The sequence below is a fragment of the Colobus angolensis genome, unplaced genomic scaffold (genome assembly GCF_000951035.1).
Source record: "Colobus angolensis palliatus isolate OR3802 unplaced genomic scaffold, Cang.pa_1.0 Scaffold155, whole genome shotgun sequence".
In the NCBI taxonomy this organism is placed as follows: domain Eukaryota; kingdom Metazoa; phylum Chordata; class Mammalia; order Primates; family Cercopithecidae; genus Colobus; species Colobus angolensis.
In genome coordinates this window covers 3,437,775-3,460,824 of record NW_012114655.1, presented here as the reverse complement: position 1 = coordinate 3,460,824, position 23,050 = coordinate 3,437,775, and the positions used below count along the sequence as shown (strand labels likewise).

Genomic DNA, 23,050 nt, shown 5'->3' with positions numbered 1-23,050 from the left:
TATCATACATACCATCAGATATTGTACACACAATATCACACATACCATCATATCATATTGCACATAGCATCATATCATACCTTCCTCATATCATATCATACATACCATCATATCACATTGCACACAGCATATCATACATAGCATATCACACATACCATCAGATATTGTACACACCATGATATCATACATACCATATATCTTACATACCATCATATATGTACTATATCATACCATCATATCTTATATACCACATGTATACCATCATATTATACATACCATCAGATATTGTATACACCATTGTATCATACATACCATATCATATATACCCTATCATATTGCACATAGCATATCATACACATCATATCATATCATATATACCATATCATACAAACCATCAGATATTATACACACCATCATATCATACTGCACATAGCACCATATCATACATACCATCATATCATATCATACATAGCATCATATCATACATACCATCAGATATGTACTATCATATTATACCATCCTATCTTATATACCACTATATGTATACCATCATATTATATATACCATTATAGCATACATACCATATCATACTATACATACCATCATATATCATACTTACCATCATATCATACATAGCACCATATCATATTACACATATCATATTATACATACCATCATATCATATCATGCATACCATCATATCATACATACCATCATAGCTATGAGGGCACAGATGTAACTTTGTTTCATAATAAATTGGAATACGGAGACCATGGCATGAACTTTGATACTTCTTTTTTCCTCACGGCTCCTTTCTTCTTCAAATTCTTCTTTCTCTTCCTCTTCCTCCTCTTGCTTTTCTAGATGGACAAATACTTTAGTTAACTATTTATACAAACATGTGACATTTGTATAAATGTTCCAAGCAATGCAGCACATGTATGGTTTTGGTATAGCCTTTTATTTAAGACTTCAGAAATTGTTTCCCATTCATAAAGCCCTTAGAATTCAAACAGAATCAATAAGTTCTGCCTGGTCAGTGTAATGGGATCCAGCATATAGATGGGATCAGTGGGATCTCAAGATCCATCTATATGCTGAGAAAGGAAATTTTCTCAACAATGCTGAGAAAGTAATTGAGAAAGGAAAACTTCCATGTAAGAAGGTATGGAAGGAAGCCTCTAAGCCACTCATCAGAGCCCCCACCTCCTGGTGTTCATGCTGTTGAGTTACCCCTCCCCTCGAGTGTGGGTGGGACCTGTGACAGGCTTCTCACACAAACAGGGCACTTCAGAGGGGATCAAGGGTCACTTTCAAGATTCTGTTTAAAGCGACTTTGCTTTTCACCTTGAGTGCTCTCTTATTCTCTCACCTGCTTGTCCTCAGACAAGCCAGCTACCATGCTGTGAACTGCCCTATGGGGAGCCCCAGGTGTGAGAACTGATGGCTCTGCTAGCCAGACATCAGCAAGAGCCTGAGGCCAGCCAATAGCTACACAGTGAGCCTGGGAACAGATTCTCCCCCAGTCAAGCCTTCAGATGAGACAGCAGCTCCAGCCAGCAGCTTGACTGCAACCTCATGAGCAACCTTGAGCCAGAGGAACGAGCCTAGTGATGCCCAGGTTCCTGGTCCAGAGAAAGTGTGCCATACTAAGTGCTGTTCGAAGCCACTAAGTAGAATGCCCTTTCTGTCTTTCTTGTTCAAATCAAATGGGCTATGTATAGGTGGGTTACATGAGAAAGTGTCTTAGCAGCATAAAGAAGAGGTAGAAATGACTGAAAAATCAGTGACTGTGCACACTACTCCACAGGGGCTCCGCAATGAGATGATGGTGCGTCCTTGGCAGAAGCCCACGGGCTCTCATTCCTCCCACAGTAGGACTGGATGAGCCTGCAGTTTATACGAACCAGCCCCTGGGGCCATAGACAGGGGTGAAACACCAAATCTGATGGATTTTAGAGTTACCGCCATGCTACTTTTCTGGTTGTGACACTTTTTGTGTGTATAGATTCAATTTTGAAAACGTTTCCAGCTTTTGTTTCACTTTTGAAAGCCCAGTTTATGATTTCAGTATGTTTGGGTTATCCTTGTCAGCAGTCAAAATTCTATTTATTTGTCCTCATGAAAGTAATGGGTAAATAGAAGGGTGTCTAGCCTGTGACCCCAACAGCTCAAATGGCAGAAGCCGCAGATGCTGATTCTTGGGCCCTATGTGTTTGCTTCTGGTGCCCAGGCTCTGAAGAGCACACTGGAAAGCACCATGTTTCCTTGAACTTTCCAGTTTAAGCCTGAGCTGCAAACTAAGACACATGCACGCAGGAAGCAGAGACCGGGAGTCGAGTTTGATGCTATGCAGCACTCAGGCGTCATCACGGCATGGGTGTGAGGGTGGGGTGGGGGTGGCTGACCTTGATTTAACCTTACTGAGGAATGCCGGATAATACGACTAACCAGTTGTACAGTTAAGTATTAAGAAGCCCTGTGGGGCAACTCCAGGAAGTACTGATACAGATTTATGAAGAACAGACATCAGAATAAACCTGATAAAGAGTTATGCAAAAAGGCCCTTGGAGTAAGCATGATGTACCACAGACGCAAATTGGAGAGCTGCTGGCCACTCACTAAAGGCAGCACAAGGTCTGAGAACTCTGGCTGTAATTACATACAAACAGAGATGCAAATTCAATAGTTTTACAGTCACTTTGTAATTCTGTCTTTATGGACTGATGACGGGCAATGGGTCCCTGGCAGGGGCAATGACAATAGAGGTCTAGTTAACTGCTGTTTTCTAGAGGCAAGGGGCTAGTGTTGCCAGACCTTCACATTCTTCAAGGGATTCCAGAAATGTCCATTTCTAGGTCAGAGGTGCAGCTTTTTAAATGATGGCTATTTAAAACTGTTTTTAAATGCTGTGCAGACCAAAAATCAAATCTGAGAGAAAAACTCAGCCCCGGGCCACCAATTTGTCATCTTTAGTGATAGTGCTCTCCTTCAACATAAACAAGTGAAAGAAAAGGGAGGAAAAAAGCCTTGCAGAAGTTTCGACAACCTCATTTTTTTTTTTAATGGACAAAAAAAAGAACTCTTAAAAAACACTTGGCCGGGTGCAGTGGCCCACACCTGTAATTCTAGGAGTTTGGGAGGCCGAGGCAGGCGGATTGCCTGAGCTCAGGAGTTTGAGACTAGCCTGGGCAACACGGTGAAATCTCGTCTCTACTAAAATACAAAAAATTAGCCAGGCATGGTGGTGTCCACCTGTAGTCCCAGCTACTCAGGAGGCTGAGGCAGGAGAATTTCTTGAACCCGGGAGGTGAAGGTTGCAGTGAGCCGAGATTGTACCATTGCACTCCAGCCTGGGAGACAGAATGAGACTCTGTCTCAAAAATAAAATAAAATAAAATAAAATAAAAAAACCCAAAGAAACAAACAAACAAAAATTCATACACTAACCAGGAAAACCACTGACTATAATTACAATATCAACTAAAAGAAAGACCAACATACATATAGATGCTATACCTAAGTTGGCATGTTTAAAATATTGTTTTCACCTTTTATTTTCAAAGTTTGCCCCAATTATGTCACTTACTTTGTATATGAGGATAGAACACAACTAGCAATATGCTGGGGCAAAATGCAGGCAGCACTTAAAGAAGTGACCTTCATGATACTGACATGGATACCGTTTTAAAAAACATCAAATAAGCAACAACAACAAAAAGACAGACAGCGGCCAAGCTTCTAAACGAGGGAGAAGTGTGACCCTGATACAGCACGTGCCCGCAGGGCTGGATCCTACCTGAGGAGTCATCAGAGGGCTCCCACCGGTACTGAGGGGTAGAGTACAGGTCGGCTTTGCCGGGGCCGTTCTCCATGGGCAGGCTGGGGTGGATGGTGTGGTAATCCACGGGGTTGCCGTTCACAGTCACCAGCAGGCCCTGCCAGGAGTGCAGAGAAAGGGACGCTTGTCACAGCAGCCCTGGGTTTTCAATGTAGACACATCCCCACTTCCCTTCCTCCACCGCAACCAAACAGTGAGGAGTTGATTGCAAGGTGAATAACTTAGCCAGTTGTCCAAATATTTCACTAAGGGCAATCTTGTACAATCCCTCTCCAACTCTAGCCTCCACAGCGTGATCGCGGGAAAATGTGCCTCTGATCTTGTTGCACTTTGCCAAAAACCGTGCTATACACCTGCTGTCTTCAGTATGAAGAGCAAACTCTTGTAAATGGCTGAAGGAGGCCTTCAAGATTTGGTCTGATCTTTCCAGCCTCAGCCTTTGCTACTGTCCACCTCTCAGCCATCCTTCTAGCTATATGGGACTGTAGACCTTTCCTGGGCTGTGGTCCAGCCCTGTCCTGCCGCATGCCCTATGTGCTCTGCACAGGACGAGTGCAGACATCCCTTGGATCTCTGCCTGACTTCAGGTTGCCATGTCCTTACTACACCACTAAGTACAATTACCTGTTTCCTCCTTCTGTCTCTTTGGCTTTACAGTTTTTGAGACAAACATAACACCCACCTATACACATGTGTATGTGCACCCATGGGCATGCAAAACTTCGTATTTGTGTAACAGGCATACCTACAGAACAAAATGCTTTTTAAAAAGCCCACAAAGCTTCTTAAAATTTAAATATGTTTTGTATGATTATACTCAATCTCATTTTAACAGCAGTCTACCAGATATAATTTACACCAAAAAATGAAAAGCTCATGGAAATTTTAATAGATCATTAAAATAGACTCAAAGGAGCTACTTCTATTTCTATTGCCTTTATATCACTTACACATGCATACATGAGAACTCTAAGGGTATACTAACATCAGAAGGTTTGTAGTCATCCTGGGTCATGGATAAAAGCTGCAAAAAGCAATGCGGGAAAGCATGTTAGCAAGGAAGCTGAAAGCATTTTACTGTTTATGCATCTATAAAGTTTTACTATGCACAAACCCATTCTCTTTAACTTGCTGAATGCTACTATATTAAAATTGCCATGCAAAATATAAAGGGACAAATAAATGAGCTGGATGCTGCTGTTTATGACAACTATGTCACATCTCCTGATGTTAATGTTTAGTTATACAGCAGAGAAGCAACCACCTGTCTATATAAATGTTACCATGTTTTTCAAGGGTTACGTTCTACAAGAATAAGCTGCTTAGTTTTATACCCCTTTGAGACACATGCAGAATTCTGAATGTATTTACATTTCAATAAATAGAATTTTCATAATAAAGAAAAATTGATTTGTAATGTGGTCTGAGATTATTTTAAGATTTGCGTACTGTATACAACATGATTATTATATGACTCTACTTTTTAACTATTAATACATTATTACCAGGTGATTTGGGCTTCCTCCAAATAATAATTAGCACAGCAAGTGGTTCTACCACAATTTTAGGTCAGGACTCATTTGCGTTCTTAAAAATCACTGAGGGTCCCAAAGAGACTTCATTTATGTGGGTTCTATCTATTAATATCTACCATACTAGAAATTAGAACAGGTATTCTTAAAATATTTATTTACTTATGTATTTATTTATTTACTTACGTATTTCATTAAAAATTTTAAAAACCCATTATGTGTTAATATAAATAATTTAAATAGCTATATTTTTTAAAACAAATAGTGAAGAAAGTCTCATTGTTTTATAATTTTGCATATCTATTTAAAGTCTAGCTTAATAAAAGACAACCTGATTTTTACATCTGTTTCTGCATTCAATCTGAATGTATGTGTTGTGATGTAGTGTTCCAGTTGAAGTAGATAAAGAAAATCTGGCTTCACGGAGGTATGCAGTGGGGTCAAAAGAAAAGTATTTTAGGGCCGGGCGCAGCGGCTTATGCCTGTAATCCTAGCACTTTTGGAGGCCGAGGCAGGTGGATTGACTGAGCTCAGGAGTTCGATACCAGCCAGGACAATATGGCAAAACCGCGTCTCTACTAAAAATTCAAAAAAATTAGCCAGGTGTGGTGGCGTGCGCCTGTAGTCCCAGCTACTTGGGAGGCTGATTCAGGAGAATCACTTGAACCCAGGAGGCGGAGGTTGCAGCGAACCAAGATCACGCCATTGCACTCCAGCCTGGGTGACAGAGCAAGACTCTGTCACCAAAAAACAAAAAGTATTTTAATAGTCTATCTAAGTAACTGCGGACAGTCTTTCTTACTAGATCAGACTCAACCAGTGTAGTGTCTTGAATGTCAGTTGAAGTGCAGAATCTGAAACCATATCCGTGAACTTTTCACACTCTGCTCCATTAAAACCCATTGGCATACCATGCACCCCGCCTGGATCATTCACCCACGCGCTGTCATGTCGGGGGGCGGTGATTCGGAAACTGCTGTTTCAGTGAGTTACAGGTATTGACTCTACCAAATACTGACACGTTTCAGTATGCCACGTGTAAAAAGCACATTTGTCACTATCACCCCGATCTCATCAGACAAATCCTCAGATACTGGAAAGTCTGTAAGCCCTCAGTAGATACGAGTTGCTGTGGTAACAGTGAGTTTAGCTCACAATGCTTGCAGGGGATTTGCGCTTCTCCTCAGGACAACTGTCACACTTCATATGTGGCACATTAGGCAGACTTCTCATTTTGTCACACAGAATATTAAAAAGACAAGCACGCCAAGGTGGAGATTTAAGAAAATTAATAGCTCTTTCTGGTTCCTCAAAAGATTTTCTTAAGTGAGACCAGCCTTTTTCTTTTGTTTTCGTCCAGAGCGTAGCAGCGAAGGACTCTATCTACAATCACCGCTCTGCGTGGCAGCGAAGGACTCTATCTACAAACACCGCTCTGCGCTTTGGTGCCCTGGCCTTGGTTCATGCTCACGCGCCTGTAGTTTTACCCACCATTGCTTTGATATCATCAAAGCAAAAGTCTTAAGTATTAGCACAGAAATAGTTTTGAGGCTAAGAATCCCTGCAAAGGTCTCGGGACCCCCACAGGTCCACAGGCCTCACTTCAAAACAGCCGGGCTTTCTTCATCATTCAGTGAAATGCATACGATAACCTGAAACCTGGTGAGGTGCAATAGAGGAAACGACCGGGAAATCCCCAGATGCCACAGGCGGCCACCTCTGCCCCACAGTGCTGTCCCCGCTAAGGTAGCTCACTCACTACTGTCCCCTCGCTCAACACAGGGTAGCCACACTGAGAGCAGGAGTGTGGGTCTTAGAGAAACTCACTGCCACAAAAACAGAGAACCCACTCCTCAATTCGAGAACATGCTGGAAAGCAAAACGCTGACTCCATCCAAAAATTCGAAGAGCATTTGTGTTTACAACATTGCAAACAGGCCATTTTCACAAGTCAATATAGCACTTAGCTGAGTTCAGTTCAAAAGAGCCAATCAATGATCAAAAGGTCATATGAATTACATATTCTACATTATGTGTACTATACGAGTTATCTGAATTATCCAGTTGTGACCTACTGTTCCTTCTCAATATACTCCGTTATCTCAAAGAAGTGAGAGGTCCTCAACCACATTGCTGTTTGGGTCTTTTCTAAGTGGTGACTGAGTACCACTGTGGCCAGCTTCTTAAGTGAGACCAGCCCTTTTCTTTTGTTTTCTGCCAGAGCGTGGCAGCGAAGGACTCCATCTACAATCACCACTCTGCACTTTGGTGCCCTGGCCTTGGTTCTTGCTCAGGCGCCTGTAGCTTTACCCACCATTGCTTTGATATCATCATACTCTGCTCCATTAAAACTCATTGGCATACCACGCACCCGAACTGGATCAATTACCCACACACTGTCATGTCGGGGGGCGGTGATTCGGAAACTGCTGTTTCGGTGAGTTACAGGTATTGACTCTACCAAATACTGACACGTTTCAGTATGCCACGTGTAAAAAGCACATTTGTCACTATCACCCCGATCTCATCAGAAAAGTCCTCAAATATTGGGAAGTGTTTAAGCCCTCAGTAGATACAAGTTTTCCAGTCTTCCAAAATTCTAATTTTTACTCACATGCTTAAATTTTATCACTGGTAACAATTATTGTCAGTTGTTTGCCTCAAAGTGATGAAGCTCACTTCATTTATTTTCAAGTAATTATCTGCCAAATACCCAAATCCACCAAATACCCAACAGAGTAAAATTATTTTCTGCGATATAGTTCAGCACTGAAATTCTCACGCTCCAGTGCTAACAGACTGCTTTGCTACGTTTGTTTGTTTTAATTACACAAATGTTTTTAAAAAAATAGGAACATTCTTTTTAAGATTAGGAGATTTCAGTAGAAAGCACGGAAATATAAAATGACGTTCTTGACAGCACCTGGGTATTTTCTTTGGAAACAGTTTTCCCTCTCTGGTACTAACCCTCCTAAATCACTGTTTCTATAAACCACACGTAACCTGAGTATCATATGGTATGTATGATATTATAAGGCTCATTTTCAACAGTAAAATACAAAAATAGAAAAATTAGGGAATGGAAATCCCTTTCATCGTGGCTTACTTTTCTCTCATCAGTGGGGTAATGGGTTGCATACCACAGGCTCCGCCTCCTCTCCGCCGTTATTTGGATGGGGCTACAAGCCAGGGCTTTGTCCTCTTCTTTGGTCCTCTCCTCCTGCACCTGAAACACAGAAACAGGATCAGTCTGGCTTCCTGAGGCAGCTCCCTCAGCAGCCTGGGTGGCCAAGAGAGGGCTTTTCATTTTGGCTCAATAGGATGATTTTTCAAAGTGAATGTTTACAATATACAGGATTTTATCAAGACACTTTAAAAAATGACAAAAATGCTCCCCTGCCATTGATAAGCACATCAATATTAAATGTCCCCTGTTCCTACTAAGCCCCATGCATTACAGAATATACTCCATGGTTAAATATCCGCAGCTTTTCCAAGTGCATTCTCAACCGCACTCAAAAGCAGCTACGCACATGGTTCTTAGCGTAAGAGCCTTCACAAAGGTGAGCAGTTAACCGTGTAAGCCAGCTGCTGGCAGTCTTCAATTCAGACTGGACGTATTGGAGGCAGAACCATCTAGAGCACACACAGCACTAAGCCAGAGCATTTCTAAGCACGAGACATTTGCCTAAATTAAACAACTGGTCTAGGAGAGGTGACAGAGAGGAATACAAGGAACAGAAGCGCTTTCGTGCCTTAGCATGTTTTCCCAACACAAGTGTCCTAGTAAAAAGGGCAGTCATGTGTCACTGATACTGGAGTGCAGTGGACATTGTCTCACTGCCCGATTCCTGGGTCCCAGCGCAACAGAGTAGAACTCCTAAATGGGGCACCCTAACCCTAACTCCCTGGGTGGGGCGTTACGTTTGCCAGGTGGGGGCCATATAATACACTGAAGTCTTGACACATTTTTCTCTCTCTTTTTCAAACATGTTTCACAGACGTCTACTTCAGCACTCACATTTGGTGGTTGGCATTTTTCATTAAACGTACTAGGTCATCCGGAACTACGATATAATCAGCTTCTTTTTCTCATTGCCTCAGTGCAATGGGACTTTGGTCCCCGCCCATTTAAAATACAGCCCACATGAAATGTTAATGACAGTTTTAAGCCCCTTTCTCCACAAACCCCTACAGACCTTGTGATTTGTAACATTGCTATTGCTGTGTGGCCTGTAGCCTAAATGGTCTTCCCGGCTCTCTCTCTGCCTACCTTTGCTTGCCAGACAGCACAGGGCAGTGGAAACAGATTATTGCACAGGCCCAAAGTTATAACGGAGCTCTCATGAAGCTACTGCATTATCTGAGAGATGACACGGGATATGCCAGAGAAAGCAAATGGGCTGGCAAATCGTAATAACTCGAAAGCCTTAAAGTAATCTCCGTAATGTGTAAGACATTGTTCAGAAATAGTTCCCATTGCGGTGGCTCACGCCTGTAATCCCAGCACTTTGGGAAGCCAAGGCGAGTTATTTACTTGAGCTCAGGAGTTCGAGACCAGCCTGGCCAACACGGTGAAACCCCGTCTCTACTAAAAATACAAAAAAATTAGCCAGGTGTGGTGTTGGACACCTGTAATCCCAGCTACTCAGGAGGCTGAGGCAGGAGAATTGCTTGAACCCAGGAGGCAGAGGTTGCAGTGAATCGAGATCACACCATTGCACTCCAGTCTGGGCAACAAGAGTGAAACTCCATCTCAAAAAATATATATATCTTTAATTTTTTATGTACTTTTTTTTTGTGAATATACACATATATATATGCATGCTTGTGGAGGAATTGGACACGATTTTAATGATTCTACTGGCACAGTCAAATTTTAGAAGAGAATTGAAGAAAAATATAACACAACATGACCGGGATTCCTTACCACCCATAAATCATTTTGTTACTATACAACTGTCATCAGTGGCCTAAAAGAAAGATGATCCACGAGAACCCTGCTAACAGGGATGGCCTCTGAGACCCTAATCCCACAGATGGCTGTTAGCCCCTGAGATGGGGAGGAGGTACCACATAGGAGGAAGAACACCATCCTCATTTCTGCAGGTGGCGCTTCTGTCAGGGATGACCGGAGGCATGTGCCTCCTGCAGTTTTAGTCCCTATCTGATTTACATCCTCTGTGCTTCTCTTGGACTGATTTTTCTCTTTTAGAATGCACAGCTGTCTAAGTGGGGCCCTGCCTACTGAGGTCATTGCTCTGTGCCGGCCCCTAGGTCAGTGTCAGATCCAGTTGGCCTTCCATAAACACTCATGGACTGGCTTGACTGACGAACATGTGGAAAGAGCCTGCGGGTCTAAAGACAGAACAGAGAAAGTAGGGAGCTCGGCAGGGCCCCAGGCTAGAAACGATTCGGAGGAGGCGGGACTGGAATGCAGAGACTTAGGCTGGGCCATGCTCATGAGAACTGTCCCCAGCTGTGGGGTTCCCCGCAGGTGGGGCGTGAAAAGGTGTGGCGACCCTGTCTACACAGCTTGTCTCCTTCATGTGCGGCGCCCCTGTCTACACAGCTTGTCTCCTTTGTGTGTCAATAAGCTACCTTGCAACTGGCTCCCGACAGTCATTTAGGGTAAAGAAAATCAGGCTGATGTTTTCTGTCACTGAAGGAGAAAAGAGAGAAGAGAAGCCAACCAGGCTTCAGTCCTTCCCTCAGAAATGCTGTGTCCTTGTTCATATTTTCATAGGGAATAAACACCCTCAGTTGCGCTGGAAGGAATATCCAAATCCCCATCCCTCACAAGGGGATACTCAGGAGGCAACAGGCACCACCAAGAGCTGGACTGTCATTCCCACATCTTCACAGGCTAAGAGGGCTGGAGGAGATTTAAGAAACACCAGCCCCCTTGATAACAGGGGTGTGTGCCTCTAAGGACCGAGCTTTGTTGCCAAATGTGGATTAGAATCTGATTTGTACCACCCAGTAAATGTGTGATTTTAGAAAAACTGACATCTCTAACCTCATTTTCCTCATCTGTAAATGGGTATAATACCTAGTCTATTGATCGGAGTTATTTGATTTATTAAATGAGATAATGTATGACAACAACATGGCATATTACAGTAAAGTGATCAGCAAAAATGAGTTTTCCATTCCTCTCACCACCTGCCATTCTTACCAGCACATTGTGCACTGTGGTATTAGTAAAGGGAAGCTAGTTTTTGATCCGGTCATATTTATATTCACTTAATACTCTTTGCAGAATTAAAACATCATACCCAGAACACGAGAGTTGTGTTGGAATAGAGCATTGATTAGTCAGTACAGAACAGGAGTGAATCATTTCACCTGGAGATTCTAGGTTACTTTGCAGACAAGATCATGAAAACGTTTTTGTCCTTACAAGGGGCTCTTGCAGCCAGATGCGGATCAGCGTGGCCAGAGTGTAGTACATCACCAGCAGGAGGATAGGGTTGGCGTGGTGGTACCACGACAAGTCTGGGTTTACTATGATCTTCCAAGTACTGGAACAGTCCGTTTGAATTACTGACTTGATACCAAACAACCTGTTAAAAAACAAGGAAAAATGCTTAAAAGATGCAATAAGCTGTATGTCTCCAACATGGAATAAAAGTACCTTGTTTTTGATACATTCCTGAGCTATTCCTAGGTTGATCCATTCTACTGTAGATATTTCAATGATCCTTCTGTATATGTAACTACATCTTTAAAGAATACATGTAGACATGTATAATATGCATATAATATATACATTCTGAAATCATATGTGTATGCATAAAATTGGCATCAACATTGACCAGATGATCTTTATATCAGTTTGAAAATCCAGCTAATACTAAATTCTTGCACATCTATTAGAAATTTGTTTCAATTACAAATCAGCCCTATTAAAGCCCTGCATTATAGAAATGCCAACTTTGTGGTAACATGTTACTAGTCTGGCTAAATGAGCAAATATTTTGTTTTTGGCTGGGTTCAGCATTAGCTACTCAGCTAGTGTTGACATTATTGGGCAAATATTGAAACCGGAGATAGTTCTACAGTTTAGCCATGAAAGTCAAATATTATATAGTAAGATTTCTGTAAGATATATTTCTGTCAGATATCATTTATGAGCAATTTGATTTTTTCAAAGCATAGTAATTAATCATTTTCTTTGAAATATGACTTTGAGTCTGTTACATTTTGAAACGGTTTATTTTTATGCTGATTTCTACTAATCAGAATGTGTCTGATTATATAATGGAAAACTGTGTAAAATATGACTCATTTAAAAATTCATTTTGATGGGCAATTTTTCTGAGAAAAGACTCTACTAAATGCATAAAACTTTACAGGTTAAGTGAGTTTCACACCTTTCTACTATTTGCATCTTTTATTTATTTTTTGTGTTTGAAATGGGGTCTCGCTCTGTCACCCAGGCTGGAGTGCAGCGGCATGATCACACCCCACTGCAGCCTTGACTGCCTGGGCCTCCCAAGTCGCTAGGAACACAAGAGCATGCCACCATACCCAACTATTTTTTTTTTAATTACTTGTAGAGACAAAGTCTCATTATATTGCCCAGGCTGGTCTCGAACTCCTGAGCTCAAGCGATCCTCCCACCTTAGCCTCCAAAAGTGCGGGGATTATAGGTGTGAACAATTGCACCCAGACTGTTTGCAACTTTTATATGTGAATTTCCTTTAATTTTTAATCTTACATTCTTCATTTACAGAATCTTCAAAGGCTGCATGCCCTTCACTTGTAAAATCTCTCAGGGTGAATGCTGTTTTCTATCACAATGCAAGTGCAATATTAGGGTATTGATGAACACAGATTTTAAAGTAAGCTAAATAGAAATTAAACTAACTTTCTTCAGTTTTATCAGAAACAAATAAGTTATACCATAACTTGTTCTTATTATAAAATATTTTTTTCTTAAGTTCCAGACAGATTTTTTTTTTGCAGTTAGCGTTTGAAATAACAATTTCCCGAGTGAAAAAAGTTAGGTCCCACTTAGAATAGTAGAACTTTCTGAAAATGTTTTTGCAGCCCTAGATTAAAATGTAAATTTCTTGTATAAAGTACACAGAAAAAGCTTTTCGATGTAAAATCAGACAAGCTAGACAAGCTGGGTTAATCTAAGTGGCAGCTCTTCCAGCTACTGAGTCCTTCTCCTTGTTCCACGCCTGGCACATATGCTAGAACTAACCTCATCAACTCTCAGTTTAAAAATACTTGTTTTGTCCCACACAGAATTTTAATTGTAATTTTCTGTAGCTGTTGGTAAAGTGAACTAAATGCTTCATATCACACAGACATTACATACCTTACTATTGATATCATAACTGATTCCAAACTGATTTTGCACATTCCTACACTAACGCTGAAGAATCAGGCTTAGATTTTGTACTAGCAATGTACAGACCTAAAAAAAATGAGCAGAAGCTAACCAGTGGCAGATTGTTGTCTCCTACAAGAACGCTTTTTTAATCGAGCTATGCAAATACTATAAAACCTAAGGTTTCTTTCTTTGTCTCCTTTTTTGTTTTGTTTTTTTTGTTTTTTTTTTCAGACAGAGTCTTGCTCTGTTGCCAGGCTGGAGTGCAGTGGCACGATCTCAGTTCACTGCAACCTCCGCCTCCCGGGTTCAAGTGATTCTCCTGCCTCAGCCTCCTGAGTAGCTGGAACTACAGGCACACGCCACCATGCCCAGCTAATTTTTGTATTTGTAGTAGAGACGGGATTTAATTGAGGCTATATGTACCAGGTGAGATTTATCCACTCCTTGGCAATGAAGATCCAAGCAACAGGACAGGCAGAGCTTCTTAGACTCTCTGATACCTCTTAGGATAACTCCAGCTCCCAACTCCAAGTGCAATCCCATAATATGTGCATATCACTCTATTCCTTGCAGATACCTCAATCATTCCAAACTATTGCAAGAGTCACACAGGATACCAGCTGTTCAGTTGACCAGGATGGTCTTGATCGCTTGACTTTGTGATCTGCCTGCCTCGGCCTCCCAAAGTGCTGGGATTACAGGTGTGAGCCACTATGCTTGGCATCTCTCTCTTTTTTCTTTTTTTTTAATTTTCTAAAGAAACTAGACACGTTGAAAGGATTCATATGTGAGATGAGAAATTTGTACTTGAAGTTCACATCCTTTCTGGCATGCAATTCTAGGATACACAGCATCCAACAATTATTTAATTTACTCAACCTTTGTTTCCCAGGATTGCATCTTGATATTCACAGTACAAAGAAACTGATACCATTGCACCTGCTCTCCAGCAGCTACTCTGCCTACACTAAGGCCAGTGCTAGCTTGGGCAGGGCAAGGTCCACAGAAACCCTCTCTTTCAGTGGGTGGTGGGGATGGGCACTCCTCCTGTCTTAAATCTCTCCATAGAAATATCTATTGGCTTGAGAAGTATACAATGACACAATTACAGAGCAGCACATCTCAATGGACTGCTTATTTGGAAATAAAAAGATAAAGACGAAGTTTTTCTCTTCCATGCATTTGGAATATCTTTTGTTTATCTTTGATCCTAGGCCTGGTTCTATTGATAACGTGTATGAATGTATTTGGTAAGCGACTCAATGTCTCTGAGCTTTCACTTCCTAATAAAATCTAATAATATTGATGGGTGGGGTGAGGATGCAAGTATATGAAAAAGAAAGGACATTTTTTTAGAAGATCTTATGTTAAATGCTTAAGAACTCACAGATTCTATTTCCCAAAAGATAGCTGAAGATAGGCCCCCAGGTGAGGATCAGTTCCCAGTAGAGACGCATCAGACCCTTGGGGCCCACACTCCCACTTTGGAACCTGGTCTGTCTGCGCTGCTGCTTCATGGCCAGCATTTCTGTCCATAGAAGACATCCTCACTTCTCTTCTTGGACAATTAATATGCCAAGGACAGTCTCCCTACCTCTAATTTCTCTTCCCTCCTCCACATTATGACAGCTGCCAGAGTTTCCTTGGGAAAGTTCATGTTCTCTGTGCCACCCTCCTCATACGACTCCCTATTCCCCCACTTCCTGGAGAAAAGCCCTGAGTCCCAGAAAAGCATCCCTGAGGTCTTCAGCAACCTGGTCTCCTTTTCTTCCTCCCAGACAAAAACCTTGGTTATGCTGGACTACTTGGGGTTTACCATAAAATCTCAGTCCCTTTGGTGTTGCTATTCCTCGTTTTACCAGGAGGCTTTTCAGTAGCTACGACTCTTCTGGAGTCCCCAAATCAAGAACTGGGGGTGTATGTACCAGGTGAGCTTTACCCACTCCTTGGCAATGAAGATCCAAGAAACAGGACAGGCAGAGCTTCATGGACTCTCTGATACCTCTTAGGATAACTCCAGCCCCCAACTCCAAGTGCAATCCCATAATATGTGCATATCACTGTATTCCTTCGAGATACCTCAATCATTCCAAAATACTGCAGGGGTCACACAGGACACCAGCTGTTCAGGATGCATAATTATATTACGTCCATGGTCTATCATCTGAACCTTCACGCTAATTTATGACAATTAAGTTTTGCTGTAAGCATTGGTGCTTCTTCATTCTTTCCTTCAGGCCCGATATTCCTTATAGTTAATATTAGCCAATACCCTGAAGCCATTTCCCAGCACACTTCATTCATGTTTCTTCCTATCTCTTTGTTGCCGCTGGTTGTTAACATCCTTGGCATCATCTAGGTCTAGCCCCAAAGTAATCATCTCCAGGAAATGACTACGATTTCTCCTTCTTAGAATCAATTTTCCCTATGTCTCCACAACAATATTTGTAGTCATAATTTGAATTTCTGCTATTTTTTTAGTTTACGTGCTTGTTTCGCTGCCCATTTTGATTCTAATGCCTTCCGAAAAGGGTGTATGTCTTGTCATCTTGCGTCTATGGCAGTGCTTAGGGTATGGAAGGCTTTAAAGGTAAGTTTTTTTCACTGAATTAAATACACTAAGGGTAAGTAGGTGATCATGGTTATGGTTGGAGCAGAGAGTAAAAGATGGAAAAGTTCCCGCTTTTAAAAAAGAGAAAGGTAAGAAACTGTAGATATACAAGCAAATTCTGGAATTTTCAGAGAAAAATCACTGCTGCTTGAATCCCGATATCCATGATTTTAGTGCCCCAGTTTATTAACTAAGAACACAGAATAACTGTAAGAAAGGCAACAAAAATACACTTCTCTTTACCTAAAGTATATCTTAGGTCACACACAGCAGATAGTTATTTTGTTCTCTACTGGCTATTAACAAGGATTTTGAACTTTACCTTCTGAAGGAAGCAATAAATAAATGTATATGGTCCAGAAATAGCACTAGTTTGTTTGTTTGTTTTGTTTTGTTTTTTGAGACGGAGTCTCACTCTGTCCCCACGCTGGAGTGCAGCCGCGCGATCTCCGCTCACTGCAAGCTCCACCCTCTGGGTTCACGCCATTCTCCTGCCTCAGCCTCTGGAGTCGCTGGGACCACAGGTGCCCGCCACCTCGCCTGGCTAATTTTTTGTATTTTTAGTAGAGACGGGGTTTCACTGTGCTAGCCAGGATGCTCTCGATCTCCTGACCTTGTGACCCGCCCACCTCGGCCTCCCAAAGTGCTGGGATTACTGGCGTGAGCCACCGCGCCCGGCCAACACCAGTGTTTTTAAACTGAGAATTCACATTTATAATGAAGAAACAATGAGACTCAAATATCCAATAGGAACAAAATATGAAGCAGCCCTGGATGATTCCAAGATCCTTCAACTGCACTTTACTCAGATTATTACGTGTAAAAATTCATTCCATGCTTTGCTGTTCTGGCTTGTAAGTGGGAGTTAAACACGGACACTAAGAAGGGAGTAACAGGACATCAGGGCCTCCTTGAGGGTGAGGGTGGGAGGAGGGCGAGGCGGGAAAAACTACTCATCGGGTACTATGCTTATTACCCGGGTGATGAAATCATCCGCACACCTGCAACATGCAGTTTATCGATATAACAAACCTGCACATGTATCCCTGAAACTATAATAAAAGTTGTATAAAAAAAATCATTCCATGCTTTGGGATGAAAAAGGACATCGCGGCAGCAGGAAGGGTCACTCATCGCAGCACTGTGATGAGTCTTCTGCCTGGAGCCCGGCGCAGGGTTAATTCTTTGGGCTCTGGGGGCCTCCATGGACTCATGATAGACGCCCCTCCACTCCTCATGGAGCACTTATTTGCACTTTCTTCTCTCTCTCCGAAGCACTCATAACATCTGACAACACGTGGTGATTATGAGTTGGCAGGGCACTTGTTTCTGCTCGCACATGTTGGCAGATTTATAAAACCTCCACCTGTTTTCAGGTGTGCTCCAGACCACATCTGCGCGGTCTCTAGTAATACAGGATCCCAGCCATTTGCAAGAAATACGTAATACTGAAATACAAGAAATACGTAATACTGAAAATAACAGCACACTTAAAAAATCTTTATTTGAGGCAAAATACACATAACATAAAACTGATCTTTTTTTTCTTTTGAGACGGAGTCTCACTCTTGTCACCTGGGCGGGAGCGCAGAGGGCCTCGGCTCACTGCAACCTCCGCCTCCCGGGCTCAAGCAATTCTCCTGCCTCAGCCTCCAGAGTATCTAGGATTACAGGCACACGCCACCACGCCCAGCTAAATTTTTGTATTTTTAGTAGAGACGGGATTTCACCATGTTAGCCAGGCTGGTCTCCAACTGGTGATTTGCCAGCCTCGGCCTCCGAAAGTGCTGGGATTACTGCGCCCAGGCCATTTTAAACATTTTTAAGGACACAGTTCAGTGGTATTAATTACACTCATATTGTTGTGAAACCAATCTACAGAACTTTTTCATCTTGCAAAACTAAAATTCTGTACACATTAAATAAAAACTCCCTATTCCCTTCTCCTCCCAGGCCCTGGAAATCACCACTGTATACTCTGTATTTGTGAATTTGACTACCTGGTACCTTATATTAGTGGAACCATCCAATATTTGTCTTTTGTGACTGTCTTGTTTTACGTAGCATGATGGCCTGAAGGTTCTTTCAGGTTGTAGCATGTGTCAGAATTTCCTTCTACTTTAAGGCTGAATAATATTCCATTATATATACATTGTCTATACATATGTACATGCACCGTATGTATATGTCCCATTTGTTTATTCATCTGTTGATGGCACTTCCACCTTCTGAATACTGTGCATAACGCAGTTATGAACATGGGTGAACAAGTATCTCTTCAAGACTCTGTTTTCAATTCTTTTCAATATATATCAATATATAGCCATAAGTGAAATTGTTGGATCACAGGGCCATTCTAGTTTTAGTAGAGGAACTGGTATACTGTTTTCCATCAGTGCTGCCCCATTTTACATTCCCACCAGCAGTGCACAATCTTCCAGTTTTCCTATCGCCTTGCCAACTCTTGTTATTTTATGCTTTTGAGAGTAGCCATCCTAATAGGTGTGAGGTGGGACTCCATACTTTTTTTTTTTTTTGAGATGGAGTCTTGCTCTGTCGCCCAGGCTGGAGTGCAGTGACGCGATCTCGGCTCCCGGCAAGCTCCGCCTCTGCCTCAGCCTCTTGAGTAGCTGGGACTACAGGTGCCCGCCACCACGCCCAGCTAATGTTTTGAATTTTTTTAGTGGAGACGGGGTTTCACCGTGTTAGTCAGGATGGTCTCAGTCTCCTGACCTTGTGATCTGCCCGCCTCGGCCTCCCAAAGTGCTGGGATTACAGGTGTGAACCACCGCGCCTGGCTCCATACTTAACTTTTTTTCCTCAAGGGCTCAGAGTTCTAAGTCCAAGACAGCTTCCAATCCTTTTAGGAAGCCAGGAAATACATTGCTTCCAACTAGCATAAAATGAATATTTGGGGACAAATCATTTTCTAGAGGAAACATCTTTTAATAATCTCATTTTTAACCCCACATCCTTTAATTGAAATGAATGGAGGAAGACATGGTAAAGGGAAGTAGCCCCAAAGAGGCAGATGTATTTCAGGAGGTCTGGGAATTTGAGTCCAAAATACAGACACTAGACTCAAATACACAAACCACACTCAAAAGAGAGGAGGCTTGTTGAAGCCTCAGTCAAGATGGAAGCCTTGTCAGCCCCCAGGGTGTCCAGCCGTTCCTATTCTCATACCGTTTTCCCTGGAAAGGGTTTGGTGACAGACTCCAAGCGTCCTGGGCCCCCTATGGGAATTCAGAAAGTTCATGAAACACCAGGAGCCAAGTGGATCAGTGGCCATGATGACTGGCCAGTGAGACACACTCATGGGCTCAACTGAGACCGAGGAACATGACAAGCAGCCTTCAGAGGGGGAGGAAGTTGTATTTCCCTAAGCGAGTCCTGGTTCAGAGGAAAGAGTTCAACCTTACTGATGAATTATGTTTGAAGATACAAAGCTAGCAACAACTGCAGCTACCCACACATGGTCCCTGGGAATTTAATTCTTTAGGCAGACATAGGTACCCTGCAGCAGCTTATAAAACTAATTGTGGGGAAAATGGCCAGGCACTAAAAATAATTAACTTTTCTTTTTCTTGCATCCCTTCCCTACCCTTTCCCCATCGTAATGGCATAAATCTAATGGCAACATTTTTTATTTTTAAATAATCTTATTTTTAAAGGGTAAAAAAATGAAAATTCAAGTGGCACATATTCTACTTAGTATTTTGATTTTAAAGCACATCTTTTAAATGAAATTGCCTTAACACAAACTCAGAATACTTAAAATCAGAGGCTACAGGGATAAACGAAAAGAATGGGAATCCAGACATGGATTCGAGCCTTGCCTGAACGATTACCTATGTGACTCTGAGTAGGGCATTTAACCACTTTATGCCTCAATTTCCTCATTTGGAAAATGAGGCTAGTAAATAATGTATCTCGAAGAGGTAATGTGAAGATCAGAAATGAAAGGCATACGACTTTTGAAATGCTTTTCATGACACTTCAAATTAGAATTGCTGAAATGGGGCTTGAAAATATCCTATATACACTTGTTTTGGATTGTAAGCTACAGGGTCACTAGATTTCTTATGTGATAGATATCAATTTCTTCCTTGTATAAAAGTACAGATGTATACAGTTCAAGCTAGAATGATACATCTGTTGTTTCAATAGCAAGGTACCTAGATAATATTTTAGAGTGCTCTTACTGAGGAACAAACGAAGAAGGAGGACAGTCTTCTGATGGTACATTATAGCTATAGTCTAAACATTTATGCACACTTTCTTCTCACACATAGAATATACTTTCTCCCTCTCCAAGAAAAACAATTCCAAATTGCTACCTAATTATACAGCTCATGAGGTGGAGGCCTAGGTGATGCTTGCTTCTCTCTTACAGTTCAGTACTTCGCTCCTTACAGGTCCGCAAAATTGCACCCAGCATACGTCAGTGGAGTGGAAACATTATCAGTGCAATAAAAACTCCCATTTGGAGAAAGGAGGTGCGGGAAACACACCACAGGTACCGGGCTGCAGTTATGATCAAATCCCACTAGGCAGAAGCTGGGAAGACTCCCTGCCTAGCAGACACATACGTCTCATGCTGCAAGTGCTCAGCTCTTCATCAGGAGGAGCTTCCTTGTCAATTGTCTCTCTAGACCCCTGCCTCAACCAGTCTGAAGCCTCTCCATCCCCAGACCCACCTCCCATGCTGTGTGTGGCTGACATTTTGGTGAACCTAGTATCTGTAATTCTCATTTAACCACAGATCACAATGTCTTATGCCATCAGTGTTCTTTTATATTTCTGTGTCTCGTAGCTTGAAATGGGTTGTAAACTCCTGCAGGGCCTAAAAAATGTTTCTTAGATGCTTCCAAAGCACTTACAAGTTTTCTATACATGGGTCATGTTCAGATTATTATAATGGCAACCCTAGTAGTAGCTTTACTAACAATTTTGCAAAATGTAACTGAAACTATCAATCAAAACGTTTGATTGAATGATTAATTGAAATTATCAATCAAAAATAATCAGAAATGTTTTCAAAGACTTTTATAAAAACAACTGTTCATCAGAAAATTAATTATGTTTACAAAACAATAGGGGCAACACCTAAATACCCAATAAAAATCTATAGATTTTCTCCACTAATCATTATATAGTATTGACAACATGCAAAAGGAAAATAATTGGTGCATCACTAAAGAAGTCAAGTTAAGGCAAAATGAGTCAGTAAGTTTTTAAATGAATACGTAATTTATGTCTTTGGAAGGATTTCAATGAAATCCATGTCTGATATTTCCAGATCTGGTAACTACTGGAATAACTTGTATTTTTGCTTTTTTGCACACATATAAACTAATACATAGAACCAAATTATTTATTTATCTTTTCAGCTGCAGTTTTATTAATTTTTATTTTTATTTTTTATTTTTTTTTTTGAGACGGAGTCTCACTCTGTCGCCCAGGCTGGAGTGCAGTGGCCGGATCTCAGCTCACTGCAAGCTCCGCCTCCCGGGTTTACTCCATTCTCCTGCCTCAGTCTCCCGAGTAGCTGGGACTACAGGCGCCCGCCACCTCGCCCGGCTAGTTTTTTTGTATTTTTTTAGTAGAGACGGGGTTTCACTGTGCTAGCCAGGATGCTCTCGATCTCCTGACCTTGTGACCCGCCCACCTCGGCCTCCCAAAGTGCTGGGATTACTGGCGTGAGCCACCGCGCCCGGCCAACACCAGTGTTTTTAAACTGAGAATTCACATTTATAATGAAGAAACAATGAGACTCAAATATCCAATAGGAACAAAATATGAAGCAGCCCTGGATGATTCCAAGATCCTTCAACTGCACTTTACTCAGATTATTACGTGTAAAAATTCATTCCATGCTTTGCTGTTCTGGCTTGTAAGTGGGAGTTAAACACGGACACTAAGAAGGGAGTAACAGGACATCAGGGCCTCCTTGAGGGTGAGGGTGGGAGGAGGGCGAGGCGGGAAAAACTACTCATCGGGTACTATGCTTATTACCCGGGTGATGAAATCATCCGCACACCTGCAACATGCAGTTTATCGATATAACAAACCTGCACATGTATCCCTGAAACTATAATAAAAGTTGTATAAAAAAAATCATTCCATGCTTTGGGATGAAAAAGGACATCGCGGCAGCAGGAAGGGTCACTCATCGCAGCACTGTGATGAGTCTTCTGCCTGGAGCCCGGCGCAGGGTTAATTCTTTGGGCTCTGGGGGCCTCCATGGACTCATGATAGACGCCCCTCCACTCCTCATGGAGCACTTATTTGCACTTTCTTCTCTCTCTCCGAAGCACTCATAACATCTGACAACACGTGGTGATTATGAGTTGGCAGGGCACTTGTTTCTGCTCGCACATGTTGGCAGATTTATAAAACCTCCACCTGTTTTCAGGTGTGCTCCAGACCACATCTGCGCGGTCTCTAGTAATACAGGATCCCAGCCATTTGCAAGAAATACGTAATACTGAAATACAAGAAATACGTAATACTGAAAATAACAGCACACTTAAAAAATCTTTATTTGAGGCAAAATACACATAACATAAAACTGATCTTTTTTTTCTTTTGAGACGGAGTCTCACTCTTGTCACCTGGGCGGGAGCGCAGAGGGCCTCGGCTCACTGCAACCTCCGCCTCCCGGGCTCAAGCAATTCTCCTGCCTCAGCCTCCAGAGTATCTAGGATTACAGGCAC

At 42.0% G+C, this 23,050-nt stretch overlaps 1 protein-coding gene across 1 annotated transcript in view; it reads right to left on the bottom strand.

The window, feature by feature from the left end:
- Window positions 1-23,050, bottom strand: part of LOC105507913 (piezo-type mechanosensitive ion channel component 2-like) — a 190,923-nt gene that overhangs the window by 1,945 nt on the left and 165,928 nt on the right. Inside the window, exons 6-10 of the mRNA XM_011936620.1 lie at window positions 11,777-11,939; window positions 8,480-8,599; window positions 4,827-4,865; window positions 3,800-3,938; window positions 713-860 (exon numbers count right to left, since the gene is read on the bottom strand). Of these exons, the coding sequence (XP_011792010.1) occupies window positions 713-860; window positions 3,800-3,938; window positions 4,827-4,865; window positions 8,480-8,599; window positions 11,777-11,939 (609 nt within the window). The remainder of the gene's footprint in view (window positions 1-712; window positions 861-3,799; window positions 3,939-4,826; window positions 4,866-8,479; window positions 8,600-11,776; window positions 11,940-23,050) is intronic.